At 42.7% G+C, this 17,346-nt stretch overlaps 1 protein-coding gene across 5 annotated transcripts in view; it reads right to left on the reverse strand.

Annotated features, from left to right (window-relative positions):
* The window catches only part of LOC121582737 (mitogen-activated protein kinase 10), a 112,934-nt gene extending 96,296 nt beyond the window's left edge, over positions 1–16,638 (reverse strand). For all 5 annotated transcript variants that reach the window (XM_041898799.2, XM_041898798.2, XM_041898802.2 and 2 more), the window contains exon 1: positions 16,372–16,638. In XM_041898799.2, coding sequence (XP_041754733.1) covers positions 16,372–16,374 — 3 coding nt within the window. In that variant the 5' untranslated portion in view covers positions 16,375–16,638. The remainder of the gene's footprint in view (positions 1–16,371) is intronic.
* Positions 16,639–17,346: the final 708 nt, after the last annotated feature.

Here is a 17,346-nt window from a genome sequence, read left to right on the forward strand (position 1 = left end):
TGATTATACTCTACCAACACTTCGATCATTATTCTAATAATATAATTCACATTGCTAGAGCAAGTACATTTAAAATGGGCAGATTTATACACGGTAGAAACATGGTTAACAAGTTACATTGTTTTAGTAACTGGCTAGCACAACAAACACTCGACTTTGGCGCCTTATGTCAAAGTATTGTTGGCAAACGGAATGCGCTACTCAATCCAACATATTCTATTTTGTTTCAGGATTCTTGGCTATACCTTGAAGAGATACAATAAAGAGTCTTTCTCCAACCAATAATTTGTTTCAGTGTCATTGTCTAGAAGTCATGGACATGCGCTCCATGACACCAATTATCCTCCATATTTTTTGAAAAGGCATGACACAATTCAAGGCCTTGAAGAGGTCATTTGAATTTGAAGAGGTAAACATAGCAAAAACACAGCTTGAATAGCTTTTGTGTTATTCACAGACACACACACACACTTTACTCTCTATCTCTCAGTCTTCCAGCTCTCTCTCTCTCCCCTTGTCTCTCTCTTTTCCTCTCTATCTGTCACACCCTGGCTCTGGGACTCATTATGGTGAGCCAGGGTGTGTGCATTCTATGTGTTCATTTTCTATGTTGGGTGTTCTTGGTTGTTGATGTCTATGTTTGTATTGAGTGACTCCCAATCGGAGGTAACGAGTGTCAGCTGTCGGCTCGTTATCTCTGATTGGGAGCCATATTTAAACTGTCTGTGTTCACCTTGTGGTTGTGGGTTTTTGTTCCGTGTTCAGTCAGTGTTACTGTGGACTTCTCGATCGTGTTTTGTTTTGGTTTTCGTGCTTTAATTAAATAAAGTCATGTTTATTTCACACGCTGCGCCTTGGTCTACTCCTTCTCGTCAAGACGATCGTGACAGAAAAACCCACCATACCAGGACCAAGCAGCGTGTCCAGGAACAGGCAACCTGGACGTGGGAGCAGCGTCGGAGGGTCGAGAGGCAACCCCAATAAATTTTTAGGGGGGGGCACACGGCATGGACGACGGGGCTGACGGAGGCAAAGATGGGGCGAATCCAGGAGGCCACCAGGCCAGGGGTACACCGCCCTGTACGTCCTGTGCAGATGCCTCACACAGAGTGTGTGAGGGCAGGCATTCAGCCAGGACGGGTGGTGGCCGCTCTTCACTCCAGGCCTCCTATCCGTCTCCACAGCCCGGTTCGGCCTGTCCCTGCTCCACGCAGCAAGCCTACGATGTGCGTCGCCAGCCCGGTCCGGCCTGTTCCTGCCACCCGCACCAAGTCTACGGTGCGCGTCGCCAGCCCGACCGGCCTGTTCCTGCCACTCGCACCAAACCTACGGTGCGCGTCGCCAGCCCGGTCCGGCCTGTTCCTGCCACCCGCACCAAACCTACGGTGCGCGTCGCCAGCCCGGTCCGGCCTGTTCCTGCCACTCGCACCAAACCTACGGTGCGCGTCGCCAGCCCGACCCGGCCTGTTCCTGCCACCCGCACCAAGTCTACGGTGGCGCGTCGCCAGCCCGACCCGGCCTGTTCCTGCCACTCGCACCAAACCTACGGTGCGCGTCGCCAGCCCGGTCCGGCCTGTTCCTGCCACCCGCACCAAACCTACGGTGCGCGTCGCCAGCCCGGTCCGGCCTGTTCCTGCCACTCGCACCAAACCTACGGTGCGCGTCGCCAGCCCGGTCCGGCCTGTTCCTGCCACCCGCACCAAGTCTACGGTGCGCGTCGCCAGCCCGACCCGGCCTGTTCCTGCCACTCGCACCAAACCTACGGTGCGCGTCGCCAGCCCGGTCCGGCCTGTTCCTGCCACCCGCACCAAGTCTACGGTGCGCGTCGCCAGCCCGACCCGGCCTGTTCCTGCCACTCGCACCAAACCTACGGTGCGCGTCGCCAGCCCGGTCCGGCCCGTCTCTCTTCCACGCACCAAGCCAGGGGTGCGAGTCGTCAGCCTGGTAAGGCCCATTCCTCCTCCACGCACCAGGCCAAGGGTGCGCGTCGTCAGCCTGGTAAGGCCCGTTCCTCCTCCACGCACCAGGCCAGGGGTGCGAGTCGACAGACTGGACCAGGGGCGCATTGGGGGGTGTATTGTAGGGTGGTGGTCAAGGCCGGAGCCAGAACCGCCACCGAGGAGGTATGCCCGCCCAGCCCTCCCCTGTTTGGGGTTTTTGAGGCGTGGTCGCAGTCCGCGCCTTTAGGGGGGGGGTACTGTCACACCCTGGCTCTGGGACTCATTATGGTGAGCCAGGGTGTGTGCATTCTATGTGTTCATTTTCTATGTTGGGTGTTCTTGGTTGTCGATGTCTATGTTTGTATTGAGTGACTCCCAATCGGAGGTAACGAGTGTCAGCTGTCGGCTCGTTATCTCTGATTGGGAGCCATATTTAAACTGTCTGTGTTCACCTTGTGGTTGTGGGTTTTTGTTCCGTGTTCAGTCAGTGTTACTGTGGACTTCTCGATCGTGTTTTGTTTTGGTTTTCGTGCTTTAATTAAATAAAGTCATGTTTATTTCACACGCTGCGCCTTGGTCTACTCCTTCTCGTCAAGACGATCGTGACACTATCTCTCCCTCCCTCTCCCTCTCAGTCAGTGTGAACGACGGCAGTGTGGGATGGAAATGGAAACTTGCTGACGCTGCATTTTCCCGAGGGCTGGAACATGAACATGGATAGCGAGTCTATTTAGCACATTCTTAAATCAGCCTGAAACATAATCAAGCTGGATGCCAGGGCCTGCGCAACCCACTTTGAACATCAAGCCCTTCAATGAGCAAGCAGTTCCCTGCACAGAGTTCTGCAGTCTTTGAACATAAATAAACCACTTGCAATTATCTGTAGCAATACTATTATATTTTTACTGCTAAACATTCTGGTTTAATGCGCTACTTATAATGTAGAACTGTAGTTTGAGTAATTGTGTGACAATTTGCCTAATTCGAACAGTGAATAGCAGACAGTTCGGGTCTTATCTGAGTTTGTTTACCTACATTAGTGAATGTCTTCACAGGAGGACATTAAAGAATATTATTGAATTCCAGAGGAATTAAGCCTGTCCTGTCCGCAAAGAGGACAGAAGGTACAGCAAAAATGTCTCCAATGTTGATTTCATGCCCATTCATCCATATAAAGACATTGTATTATATTATATTATATCACGCAGGTGGCGGTGCACATCAGGATCGGTTTCACTGAGGCTTTCAGTCCGGATTAATGCTGTCTGTTAAATCCTTTGATGGCCCCTACCTTGCTGTTTGACCCCTTAATGAGATTGCTCCCGTTACAGATGCGATGCTGCTGCTTATCATGGGGAGAGGACTGGGCAGAGACTATCCACACACACACACACATAATCCCTCTCCCTGTGCTGCTGCTTATCATTGGGAGGGACAGAGATGGCTACGTCCAAAATGGCATCCTATTCCCTACATAGCGCACTATAGGCCGTTTCCCACGGGGGGGCAGTATGAAAAATGTATGCACTCACTAACTGTAAGTCACTCTGGATAAGAGCATCTACTAAATGACTCAAATGTAAATGTGGTCAAAAGTAGCACACTATATAGGGAATAGGGTGCCATTTGGGACGCAGCCTATTACAGTATGGCTACCTGGCTGGCTTAGCATTAGTCAGCTGGGTGGGTGCATAGAGACAAATTAAAAACCCCATCCAGTATTTCCATCAGCTCAAATCCATTTATGTAACCGAATAACTGTAGCTCTCTGCAGGGCATATTGACTGTGGCTCCCCTTACTGTATTTACATTTTATTTATTCTTTATTTATTCAGGAAAAACCTATTGAGACCAGGGTCTCATTCACAAGGGTGCCCTGATAACAGTAATATAACAATCAATGTAATATAAAACAAAACCGAAATCAATACAATGTAAAAAATATTTAAAAATAGGGCTGACCCCAATTAGTTGACTGGTTGAATGTTTGGTCGATAGGCTGTTGGTTGACCAAGCTTTTCTTTTGTCGAGCAGTAGCAAATATATACAGTACCAGTCAAAAGTTTGGACACACCTACTCATTCAAGGTTTTTTCTTTATTTTTACTGTTTTCAAAACTATGAAATAACACATATGGAATCATGTAGTGACAAAAACAGTGTTAAACAAATCAAAATACATTTTATATTTGAGAGTCTTCAAATAGCCACCCTTGATGACAGCTTTGCACACTCTTGGCATTCTCTCAACCAGCTTCACCTGGAGTGTTTTTCCAACAGTCTTGAAGGAGTTCCCACATATGCTGAGCACTTGTTGGCTGCTTTTCCTTCACTCTGTGGTCCAACTAATCCCAAACCATCTAAGTTGGGTTGAGGTCGGGTGATTGTGGAGGCCAGGTCATATGATGCAGAACTCCATCACTCTCCTTCTTGGTTAAATAGCCCTTACACAGCCTGGAGGTGTGTCGAGTCATTGTCCTGTTGAAAAACAAATCATAGTCCCACTAAGCGCAAACCAGATGGGATCGCGTATCGCTGCAGAATGCTGAGGTAGGCATGCTGGTTAAGTGTACCTTGAATTCTAAATATATCACAGACAGTGTCACCAGCAAAGCACTCCCACACCATCACACCTCCTCCTCCATGCTTCACGGTGGGAACCACACATGCGGAGATCATCCATTCACCTACTCTGCGTCTCACAAAGACACGGCGGTTGGAACCAAAAATCTCAAATTTGGACTCATCAGACCAAAGGACAGATTTCCACCGGTCTTAATGTCCATTGCTCGTGATTCTTGGCCCAAGCAAATCTCTTCGTATTATTTGTGTTCTTTAGTAGTGGTTTCTTTGCAGCAATTCGACCATGAAGGCCTGATTCACGCAGTCTCCTCTGAACAGTTGATGTTGAGATGTGTCTGTTACTTGAACTCTGTGAAGCACTTAATTGGGCTGCAATTTCTGAGGCTGGTAACTCTAATGAACGTATCCTCTGCAGCGGAGGTAACTCTGGGTGTTCCTTTCCTGTGGCGGTCCTCGTGAGAGCCAGTTTCATCATAGCACTTGATGGTTTTTGCGACTGCACTTGAAGAAACTTTCAAAGTTCTTGACATTTTTCTGATTGACTGACCTTCATGTCTTAAAGTAATGATGGACTGTCGTTTCTCTTTGCTTATTTGAGCTGTTCTTGCCATAATATGGACTTGGTCTTTTACTAAATACGGCTATCTTCTGTATACCACCCCTACCTTGTCACAACACAGCTAATTGTCTCAAACGCATTAAGAAGGAAAGAAATTCCACAAATTAACTTTTAAGAAGGCACACCTGTTAATTAAATGCATTCCAGGTGACTACCTTATGAAGCTGGTTGAGAGAATGCCAAGAGTGTGCAAAGCTGTCATCAAGGCAAAGGGTGGCTACTTTGAAGAATCTCAAATATAAAATATATTTTGATTTGTTTAACACTTTTTTGGTCACTACATCATTCCATATGTGTTATGTCATAGTTTTGATGTCTTCACTACTATTCTACAATGTAGAAAATAGTAAAAAATAAAGACAAAACCTTGAATGAGTAGGTGTCCAAACTTTTGACTGGTACTGTATATATTTTTTTTTTATGGCACACAAGACACCTGTCTGATTCACGCCCATCTCATTGAAGTAATCCATTGCAGAGGCTGAGATTTATCCATTGCGGAGGCTGCATGGATGGCACAGTCCAAGAAGAAGGGGAGTGTGGCTAAAATGCACAATGCAAGTCTCTCTAAAATGCACAATGCGCTCTCTCCTGCCAATTTGTGCACATTCAATGTTTCATAACTTCATTGTGTGAATTGTTTGCCTTGTTAGTGTCAATCAATTCCCCATTACATATGTCACCAGTAGTAACCTACATTTACCGTCAATTCCTATCATTTCTAATATACTGTACAATGTTTGTTTGGTTATGGTAATTTCTGTTAATGCATTCAATATATTATTATTCCAGTCTTTTACCGTTCTCATTGTCAGAGTGGACACATTGTTTGCAGAGCGCATAACCTATGCTACACTTGTGAGAAACAAGTTTTGGTTAATTTCATTCCATTTACGAGTTTTGTCAATTTATTCACTGTCTTTTGTTTGGAGGGTTACTGTCAATGTTGAGTAAGGACACACACCTGATTACGCATAGAAGTAGGCCTATAGACTACCTGGCCTGTGCGCAAATGTAGGTATATAAATGTGCCCATTTGGGGATCTGATAGTATTTCAGATTGGCTTAACGCACCACCACTAATGTGCTGTGGAGCTTCTCAAAGTAATGTTTTCTTCATCTCAAACACCAAGCAAACGAAGTCTGCTTTTACATCCATTGAGAATGACAATAGTTCCTCAATGTATTTGAAAAATCTTTCCAGCTCTCACCCTTACAATAACCACTCAGCGTGAAAGGGAAAAATATAATGCTCTTATCCAGTGGAAACGTCATACAATAAGTCTACCTGATGAGCTCTTATCCCTTGCGCAAAATAGCCTACAGCTGTGTCTGTCCCGAGCACACTGGTGCTGGAAACTCTGAGGGCCCAGAATACGTATTATACAATGTTGCACATTTTCTAGCAAGAGCTTCTGGCTGGACCCAAGTTGATAGTTGATACAATGTTTCAAGTTCGTTGCAGACAGGCCATGCGTAGCCAATGTGATTTATAGGATATTTATTTTCATCAGGATATTTTCTACCTGCAGGATGCAATGTTATTATTTGTTGGTTTTAAGTAGGCTATTTTTACATAGTTGGCAATGGCAATATATGTTTTTTTAGGTTTGTATAATTTTCATTTAGATTTGGATAGAATTTTGATTAACCACATGACAATGACTTTGAGATACAAATACGTTATTATAAATTACATGAAACTCATCCACGAAAACTGGCATGCAGATCGATAGAAATGTTAAGATAAATTGGCATTCCACATGAGAAAGGTTGTCGATTCCTCATATAGCTTATTACCGGCAACTTCAGGAGAGTAATGGCAGAATCTGCGAAAGACAGCAGGAGCGGAAGGAGGATGGTCGGGTTAGGTTAAGGTTTTTCTCTTCTGGTTATCTTGATCTCTGGCTCCCTCTTGAGTAATTTGTGTCTTATTTCATCAAATAGAATCAGACAAGCATATAGTTGATTTTATTAAAACCCATAGGGTGTGTCTATATATGGAAAAATACAGGTTTTAAAATGTTGAACAATCGATTGGTCGAAAGAACAGACGACTTTTGGTCGACAAATATATTTTTTTAGTTGGGGACAGCCCAAATCAATACATTAAATTGCCTGAGTGGCACCAAAACATCCCATTGTAATGAGTTTTGTGAATTCTTCCAGCATTGAGGTGCATTAAAACTAAAAGCGGATTTACCTAATTTGGTGTAGACCCGAAGAACCTCAACAGTTAATCAATCCTGTGAACGGGTTTGGTAATTCATGTTTTTATACTTCAACAATGAAGTTAGGTAAGTTGGAAGCTTGTGTAGTAGAGTTTTGTAAACAAAAACTGAATATTGAAGTGATGGACCGGACTGTAATGAACCAGCCAACCTTTTGATACAGGATGCAGTGATGAGTATTAAGACTGTCACCTGTGATAACGCGAAGGGCGCTATGGTAAATGGCAAACTATTGTGGTATTTTGGTGAGGAATAACTTGTATGGCACATGTTGTCGCTCCACTCCATTTCTTTGCAATTACAGAGCTATTACAAAATTATTACATAACATCAATGTTACTGTTATTACAATGTTATTACAAAGGTTTAAGAGCAACTCTAAATCCTGCAAATGTAATAAACATGAGAAAGAACTTCAGTGGCAGAACAGATAACTTAGATCTCATAACCACAATAATAGCACATTAAAGTACAGAGTGACAGCCTGGGCACAAACACTAAATCTCAACCACATCTGACAGCAGCCAGTGTTATGCAAGCTACAGTATTCAGAACAGGGAGCTCGCTGCAACTGGAGCTACTGGCTACTAGATTCACTGAGAGGGCTGGGATTGGATGGCATCCTGCCTAACAACAGCTCTGTATATCAGCCTGGCCTATTGCATAAGGAAAACATATCACTGAAGTGCCTGGATTTCTGATTTCCTTCCCATATATTATGCTTAGAGTGTGTTACTTGAGTGTGCTCTAAGTTTTGATTACTAGAGGTGTGACATGATACCTCTATTGATGATCAACGCAAAACTTTCTAAAAATATATAATTCTGACCACAATTGATTAGTAGAACAATGTTAAAACAGACAGAACGTATAGCAGGAAACATATAGCAGGAGGGGTAAAAGTCTCTCTCACTCCCTCTGTGTATGTTTGCAATACGCTGAGCAGCATCCTTGGCTGAAGAGTTTGCCCTCCATCTCTGCTTCCTCAGAGAGGTGACAGTGAATAGTATTATCTCTGATGATGTGATCTAACTCACTGGAGCCCAGTGGAGGATGCCAGCCTGCGAGGCCAGACATATTTAGCTGGGGCATTGTCACTTCCTGCCTCAGGCTTCACTACGCCACTACTCCCCAGATACATAATTATATTCCTGGCTGTAATGAGCACCTAGTCGCTCCTCACCTTGCCATAATGAAGGACAAATGGCATCATCCATCATATGGTGGCACAGTGGACAGAAGCCTACACTGGCACCTACAAACTAAAGGAGAATAATAATTAAGCAATAAGGCCTGAGGGGTGTGGTATATTGGCCATAAAGTGAGGGAAAAAAGTATTTGATCCCCTGCTGATTTTGTACGTTTGCCCACTGACAAAGACATGATCATTCTATAATTTTAATGGTAGGTTTATTTGAACAGTGAGAGACAGAATAACAACAAAAAAATCCAGAAAAACGCATGTACAAAATGTTATAAGTTGATTTGCATTTTAATGAGGGAAATAAGTATTTGACCCCTCTGCAAAACATGACTTAGTACATGGTGGCAGAACCCTTGTTTGCAATCACAGAGGTCAGACATTTCTTGTAGTTGGCCACCAGGTTTGCACACATCTCAGGAGGGATTTTGTCCCACTCCTCTTTGCAGATCTTCTCCAAGTCATTAAGGTTTCGAGGCTGACGTTTGGCAACTCGAAACTTCAGCTCCCTCCACAGATTTTCTATGGGATTAAGGTCTGGAGACTGGCTAGGCCACTCCATGACCTTAATGTGCTGCTTCTTGAGCCACTCCTTTGTTGCCTTGGCCATGTGTTTTGGGTCATTGTCATGCTGGAATACCCATCCACGACCCATTTTCAATGCCCTGGCTGAGGGAAGGAGGTTCTCACCCAAGATTTGACGGTACATGGCCCCGTCCATCGTCCCTTTGATGCGGTGAAGTTGTCCTGTCCCCTTAGCAGAAAAACACCCCCAAAGCATAATGTTTCCACCTCCATGTTTGACGGTGGGGATGGTGTTCTTGGGGTCATAGGCAGCATTCCTCCTCCTCCAAACACGGCGAGTTGAGTTGATGCCAAAGACCTCGATTTTGGTCTCATCTGACCACATCACTTTCACCCAGTTCTCCTCTGAATCATTCAGATGTTCATTGGCAAACATATGACAGGCCTGTATATGTGCTTTCTTGAGCAGGGGGACCTTGCGGGCGCTGCAGGATTTCAGTCCTTCACGGCGTAGTGTGTTATCAATTGTTTTCTTGGTGACTATGATCCCAGCTGCCTTGAGATCATTGACAAGATCCTCCTGTGTAGTTCTGGGCTGATTCCTCACCGTTCTCATGATCATTGCAACTCCACAAGGTGATATCTTACATGGAGCCCCAGGCCGAGGGAGATTGACAGTTCTTTTGTGTTTCTTCCATTTGTGAATAATCGCACCAACTGTTGTCACCTTCTCACCAAGCTGCTTGGCGATGGTCTTGTAGCCCATTCCAGCCTTGTGTAGGTCTACAATCTTGTCCCTGACATCCTTGGAGAGCTCTTTGGTCTTGGCCATGGTGGAGAGTTTGGAATCTGATTGATTGATTGCTTCTGTCGACATGTGTCTTTTATACAGGTAACAAGCTGAGATTAGGAACACTCCCTTTAAGAGTGTGCTCCTAATCTCAGCTCGTTACCTGTATAAAAGACACCTGGAATCCAGAAATATTTCTGATTGAGAGGGGGTCAAATACATATTTCCCTCATTAAAATGCAAATCAATATATAAAATTTTTGACATGCGTTTTTCTGGATTTATTTGTTGTTATTCTATCTCTCACTGTTCAAATAAACCTACCATTAAAATTATAGACTGATCATTTCTTTGTCAGTGGGCAAACGTACAAAATCAGCAGGGGTTCAAATACTTTTTTATCTCACTGTGTATATACAGTGGGGGAAAAAAGTATTTAGTCAGCCACCAATTGTGCATGTTCTCCCACTTAAAAAGATGAGAGAGGCCTGTAGTTTTCATCATAGGTACACGTCAACTATGACAGACAAAATGAGATTTTTTTTTCCAGAAAATCACATTGTAGGATTTTTAATGAATTTATTAGCAAATTATGGTGGAAAATAAGTATTTGGTCACCTACAAACAAGCAAGATTTCTGGCTCTCACAGACCTGTAACTTATTCTTTAAGAAGCTCCTCTGTCCTCCACTCGTTACCTGTATTAATGGCACCTGTTTGAACTTGTTATCAGTATAAAAGACACCTGTCCACAACCTCAAACAGTCACACTCCAAACTCCACTATGGCCAAGACCAAAGAGCTGTCAAAGGACACCAGAAACAAAATAGACCTGCACCAGGCTGGGAAGACTGAATCTGCAATAGGTAAGCAGCTTGGTTTGAAGAAGTCAACTGTGGGAGCAATTATTAGGAAATGGAAGATATACAAGACAACTGATAATCTCCCTCGATCTGGGGCTCCACGCAAGATCTCACCCCGTGGGGTCAAAATGATCACAAGAACGGTGAGCAAAAATCCCAGAACCACACGGGGGGACCTAGTGAATGACCTGCAGAGAGCTGGGACCAAAGTAACAAAGCCTACCATCAGTAACACACTACGCCGCCAGGGACTCAAATCCTGCAGTGCCAGACGTGTCCCCCTGCTTAATGTCCAGGCCCGTCTGAAGTTTGCTAGAGTGCATTTGGATGATCCAGAAGAGGATTGGGAGAATGTCATATGGTCAGATGAAACCAAAATATAACTTTTTGGTAAAAACTCAACTTGTAGTGTTTGGAGGACAAAGAATGCTGAGTTGCATCCAAAGAACATCATACCTACTGTGAAGCATGGGGGTGGAAACATCATGCTTTGCGGCTGTTTTTCTGCAAAGGGACCAGGACGACTGATCCGTGTAAAGGAAAGAATGAATGGGGCCATGTATCGTGAGATTTTGAGTGAAAACCTCCTTCCATCAGCAAGGGCATTGAAGATGAAACGTGGCTGGGTCTTTCAGCATGACAATGATCCCAAACACACCGCACGGGCAACGAAGGAGTGGCTTCGTAAGAAGCATTTCAAGGTCCTGGAGTGGCCTAGCCAGTCTCCAGATCTCAACCCCATAGAAAATCTTTGGAGGGAGTTGAAAGTCTGTGTTGCCCAGCGACAGCCCCAAAACATCACTGCTCTAGAGGAGATCTGCATGGAGGAATGGGCCAAAATACCAGCAACAGTGTGTGAAAACCTTGTGAAGACTTACAGAAAACGTTTGACCTGTGTCATTGCCAACAAAGGGTATATAACAAAGTATTGAGAAACTTTTGTTATTGACCAAATACTTATTTTCCACCATAATTTGCAAATAAATTCATTAAAAATCCTACAATGTGATTTTCAGGACTTATTTTTCTCATTTTGTCTGTCATAGTTGACGTGTACCTATGATGAAAATTACAGGCCTCTCTCATCTTTTTAAGTGGGAGAACTTGCACAATTGGTGGCTGACTAAATACTTTTTTTTCCCCACTGTATATATATATATATATTTGCGAGAAGAAAAAAAACATATGGGGGATTGGAAGTGATCCAGACAATTACATTGATTGAAGTTACAATCTATCTGCAATATTAAAGCTGATCTACCCCCTAAAAAAATAAAATAAATAAAAATAAAAGAGTGTCTGCTAAATGGCTAAAATGTAAATGAAATTATGGGTAAAGGTATCTAATAGTCAATTATTTGGTGGTTCTCACTTTTATTCCTGATATTATATATTCTTCAAGTTTGATATTCTTCGGGCTGACATTATAAATAATAGATGATCAGGCGATGTTTAGAAAAATGTGTTTATTATTCAGATATGCTCCTCAGAAAGGTAACAGTGGTGGGAGAGCTATCTAGTAGTAGTTGTTCTATATTCTTCGGGTTGCAAGCCTGATCCTGAGACTTCAATAATTACAGTGCCTTCAGAAAGTATTTATACCACTTGACTTATTCCTCATTTTGTTGTTTCACAGCCTGAATTCAAAATGGATTAAACATAAATGTCTTCTCACCCATCTTCACACAATACCCCATAATGACAAAGTGAATACATCTTTGCTCATTTATTGAAAATGAAATACAGTAATATCAAATTTACATAAGTATTCACACCCCTGAATCGATACATGTTAGATTCACCTTTGGCAGTGATCTTTCTGTGTAAGTCTCTAAGACATTTGCACACCTGGATTGTACAATATTTGCACAATATTCTTTTTTAAATTCTTCAAGCTCTGTCAAGTTGGTTGTTGATCATTGCTAGAAAGCCATTTTCAAGTCTTGCCATAGATTTTCAAGCCGATTTAAGTCAAAACTGTAACTAGGCCACTTCAGCCAGTGTATATTTGGACTTGTGTTTTAGTTTATTGTCCTGCTGAAAGGTGAATTTGTGTCCTAGTGTCTGTTGGAAAGCAGGCTGAACCAGGTTGTCCTCTAGGATTTTGCCTGTGCTTAGATCTATTCAATTTATTTGTATCCAAAAAATCTCCCTAGTCCTTGCCAATGACAAGCATACCCATAACGTGATGCAGTTACCATGCTTGAAAATATGAAGAGTGGTACTCAGTGACGTGTTGGATTTGTCCCAAACATAAAGTGAATAACTTTGCCACATTTTTTTGCAGAATTACTTTGAAATATGTGTATTCTTTACAGGCATCCTTCTTTTCACTCTGTCATTTAGACTAGCATTGTGGAGTAACAACAATGTTGTTGATCCATCCTCAGTTTTCTCATATCACAGCCATTAAACTCTGTAACTGTTTTAAAGTCAACATTGGCCTCATGGTGAAATCCCTGAGCGGTTCCCTTCCTCTCTGGCAACTGAATTAGGAAAGACACCTGTACCTTTGTAGTGACTGGGTGTATTGGTACACCATCCAATGTGTAATTAATAACTTCACCATGCTCAAAGGGATATTCAATGTGTTCTTCTTTTTTTACCCATCTACCAATAGGTGCCCTTCTTTGTGAGGCATTGGAAAACCTCCCTGGTCTTAGTGGTTGAATCAGTGTTTGAAATTCACTACTCGACTGAGGGACCTTACAGATAATTGTATGTGTGGGGTACAGAGATAAGATAGTCATTCAAAAATCAAAATCATGTTAAACACTATTATTTCACACAGAGTGAGGCCATGCAACTTATTATGTGACTTGTTAAGCACATTTTTACTCCTGAACTTGTTTAGGCTTGCCATAACATAGGGGTAGAATACTTCTTGACTCATGACACTTCAGCTTTTCATTTGTAATAAAAAAATAAAAAATAAATATTGGAAAACATACTTTGACATTATGAGGTATTGTGTTTAGGCCAGTGACAAACAAATCTCAATATAATCAATTTTATATTCAGGATGTAACGCAACAAAATGTGGAAAAGGTCAAGCGGTTTGAATACTTACTGAAGGCACTGTACATCTCAGCATCCTCTTATAGGCCTATGCCCAGAACATGACTTTAGGATGCAGTCAAGACATTGATGCCATTGACTCATTGTTTCTAACCTTTGCCTTTTCTGATTATGTTTCCAAACAACTTCACAACAATTTATCAAAGGCCAATTTGCTCTACCTCTTGAGGTGAATTTACAAAAACACATTATTAAAAAAATGTCTGTTCTTATTTTCGTATTGCAACATTTCATTAGTGACCAGATCAGGTTTGCCTACTACAGTTTCATCATCATTATCTATTTTTTGTATCGGATTAGTTAAGTCACTAGGATCTCATACGCCAAGAACCACAAATGAAAGGGGGGGGGGGATGGGAGTGGAGCATACCTCAAAATCAATGTTGATGAATTATACATGTTTTATCTAAGCCGACATTACATTACTTGAAACAGCAGGATAAACTGATGAGGATTTTGTATAGCCTATGCTTCAAATCAAACAACTTGCATAGTAACAAAGTAATCAAATACTGTATTATTCCTATTCACTCTAATTTTCTCGCAAATTAGTCTTTGTAAACAATTACCTAAAGCTTATTGACGATGAAGAGGTTGAATCTACTAGCCGTATAAAGTGCACTAAATAGGGAATATGGTGTCATATGGGACGCAGCTCTACCTGGGTCTAGTCTATCTCTTAGGAGGATAGCAGCACACTCTAACCAGCACACACATAAATGCATTGTTTAATTGTTCAGTTGCTCCCTGCAGCACTTCTTCCCATGCATAGTGTCCAATAATTTTGCCCACAAGGTTAGTCTTTCAAACCTTCTCTCTTCAGCCTTGTATGCATGCAACGGGCTGTTCAGTAACAACCTTTCGGCCTGTGCTTATTCTTGGATTGCACATCTTCCCTTTTTATCATGATCAACAGCTATACAGTATTCATTTACATTTTACATTTTAGTCATTTAGCAGACGCTCTTATCCAGAGCGACTTACAGTTAGTGAGTGCATACATTTTCATACTGGCCCCCCGTGGGAAACGAACCCACAACCCATGCGTTGCAAGAGCCATGCGCTACCAACTGAGCTACAGGGGACTATGTTCACCAGTATTGTATGCAATAGGCTGTAAAGTAACACACATTTGGCGGTTGGCATTGCACAGCATCCATTTCAGACACAGGCTATCTTCTTAGAAATATGTAATCATGTTGCCATCGGCACAGGTGACATATATAACTATAATGGTTGAATGTCACTATTTTTAAATATTCTAATGAGACCATATTGTCTCTTTGTACCAAGATCACCACAACAACTTAATGGCTATACAGTATATTGACCACCTTAAAACTGATGAGTGTCTCATTACCATTGCATAACACAACTTAGCAAGAAGCTTCCATGCATATATTGACAACTCCAAAACAATCAGTGTGTTTTGTTGTGTTCAAATTTCAAGCACCTGTTACTGTACAATAATGTATTACATCTCTTTGCTGCATTATGACGCCTACTGCTCCTCTCCCAAATAGAGGCATTTTAGTTTTTCACACTCCAATCTTTCTATATCATATGGCACTGCCTTTACACATCTCATCATGCATTGTGCAATAATATGTCAGGTGGTCCATTCATTCATGATCTTTCTGGACTAATCAATCACTCTTCAATACGACTTCGTAAATGTGCACTTTTATAACTGAGATGCATTGATGCAAAGGCATTCTGTAGGTGATTGAGTCCATAGACCACAAAAGGTACAGCTGACATCTGAGAGTGGGTGCATAGGCCTATCTATCGATCTATAAAGTCCAGGCTGAATGGTCTACCTTTTAAATTGATCAAATGTAAGTTAAATGTAGCCAGGCCCAGATCTAGCCTTAAGTCCTATCCTGTCTATTGGCATAGTGCTCCTCTGTCATATCATAGCTACATGCATGACAATATGGTGCATAGTGCACTCTAAAATACAGGCCAAATTTTAAAGACAGGTGCAGTGACTTCAATGGTTATCATAGGCACACTAGTCCAAATAATATTGAATTGGGATGTTGAGGTCAAACCACCTAGAAACTTTGACTGGTGCCTTATAAACTCTAAATAATATACCATCAATTGATGTATTGCCATATTGATATTGCAACGTTGTTATTATATTCTCAATTGCTGATAGGCCTACATAATAACACATCATCCTAGTGATGATAAAAGGGATGTTATGAAATGTCGGTGCATGTATAGTCTGGACCATCCATCGAGGGTAGAAAAAAACATCCTCGTGGACAGCAACATTTGTGTCCTGCATCAAGAACATATCAAATCAACGCCTTATCAATTCCATCACTGACCACCTATTTATAACAAACACTGGACAAGTCAAATCAAAATATGTTTGTTATTGTCGCTGTCGCATTCTAAGGCTGAAAGCATCGCTATTAGTCGACGTCATTAACCTTCGTAGCAGATCAATATTCATCACCCCACCCTTCAGCAGGTTCCCGCTGCATCAACATCACTGTTCCACCGCACCGCACCACACCGAGCATACCTACCATTCCGTGCCAGCTGACGACGATCCTAGGCCGGTGACAGTTCTGTTCAAAACATTCCGACGGGAGACATTTTACGACCTAGCACGCACAGAATAATAAACGTGAAGATGGAGATAACTAGAAAAATGCAGCGATTGAAGAAAATATACCGGTATAGACTAGAAATGACGATTGCGATGCTGAATCACTCCCCGTTTACCGTCTTGCAACCATTGTGCTGCAAGATGCTGCCTGTACCATTGTGGACCTACCAGAAAGGAGGAGGGACAGAAAAAAGAACGGGGTTAGGGAAATAAATTGCTATGGCAACCGAAGCGAGCACATGTGACGTCAAAGCCCAACGCATAGCAGGGCCTGGATGGGAGGGGTGGGTATGAAGCAGAGAAGCTCGAGCTTCCCTGCGCACATGACCGCTGAATATACGGGGAAGCAGGCGGGCGCGCTCAAGATTCCACCCTCTGTCTATATCATAGGCCTCACTCATTCCACACATACACAGCTTTACTTTTTGAGTTTATTAACAGTAAAGGATGCATTGCACACACATATCATTTTAAAGGAATACTGTTTTTATGGGGGGGTTTTACCAGGTAAATTGACTGAGAATACCTTCTCATTTACAGCAACAACGTGGGGAATAGTTACAGGGGAGAGGAATGAGCCAATTGGAAGCTGAGGATGATTAGGTGGCAATGATGGTATGAGGGCCAGATTGGGAATTTTGCCAGGACACCAGGGTTAACACCCCTACTCTTACAATAAGTGCCATGGGATCTTAAATGACCACAGAGAGTCAGGATACCCATTTAACGTCCCATCCGAAAGACAACACCTACCGAGGGCAATGTCCCCACTTCCAGCAGCATCTGCTCTCCCATTCAGGGACTGACCAGGACCAACTATATTTAGCTTCAGAGGCAAACCAGCAGTGGGATGCAGGGTGGTATGCTGCAGGCTTAAAGATCGTGGGGTGTG

Source organism: Coregonus clupeaformis, chromosome 15, assembly GCF_020615455.1.
Source record: "Coregonus clupeaformis isolate EN_2021a chromosome 15, ASM2061545v1, whole genome shotgun sequence".
NCBI classification, from domain to species: Eukaryota; Metazoa; Chordata; class Actinopteri; order Salmoniformes; family Salmonidae; genus Coregonus; species Coregonus clupeaformis.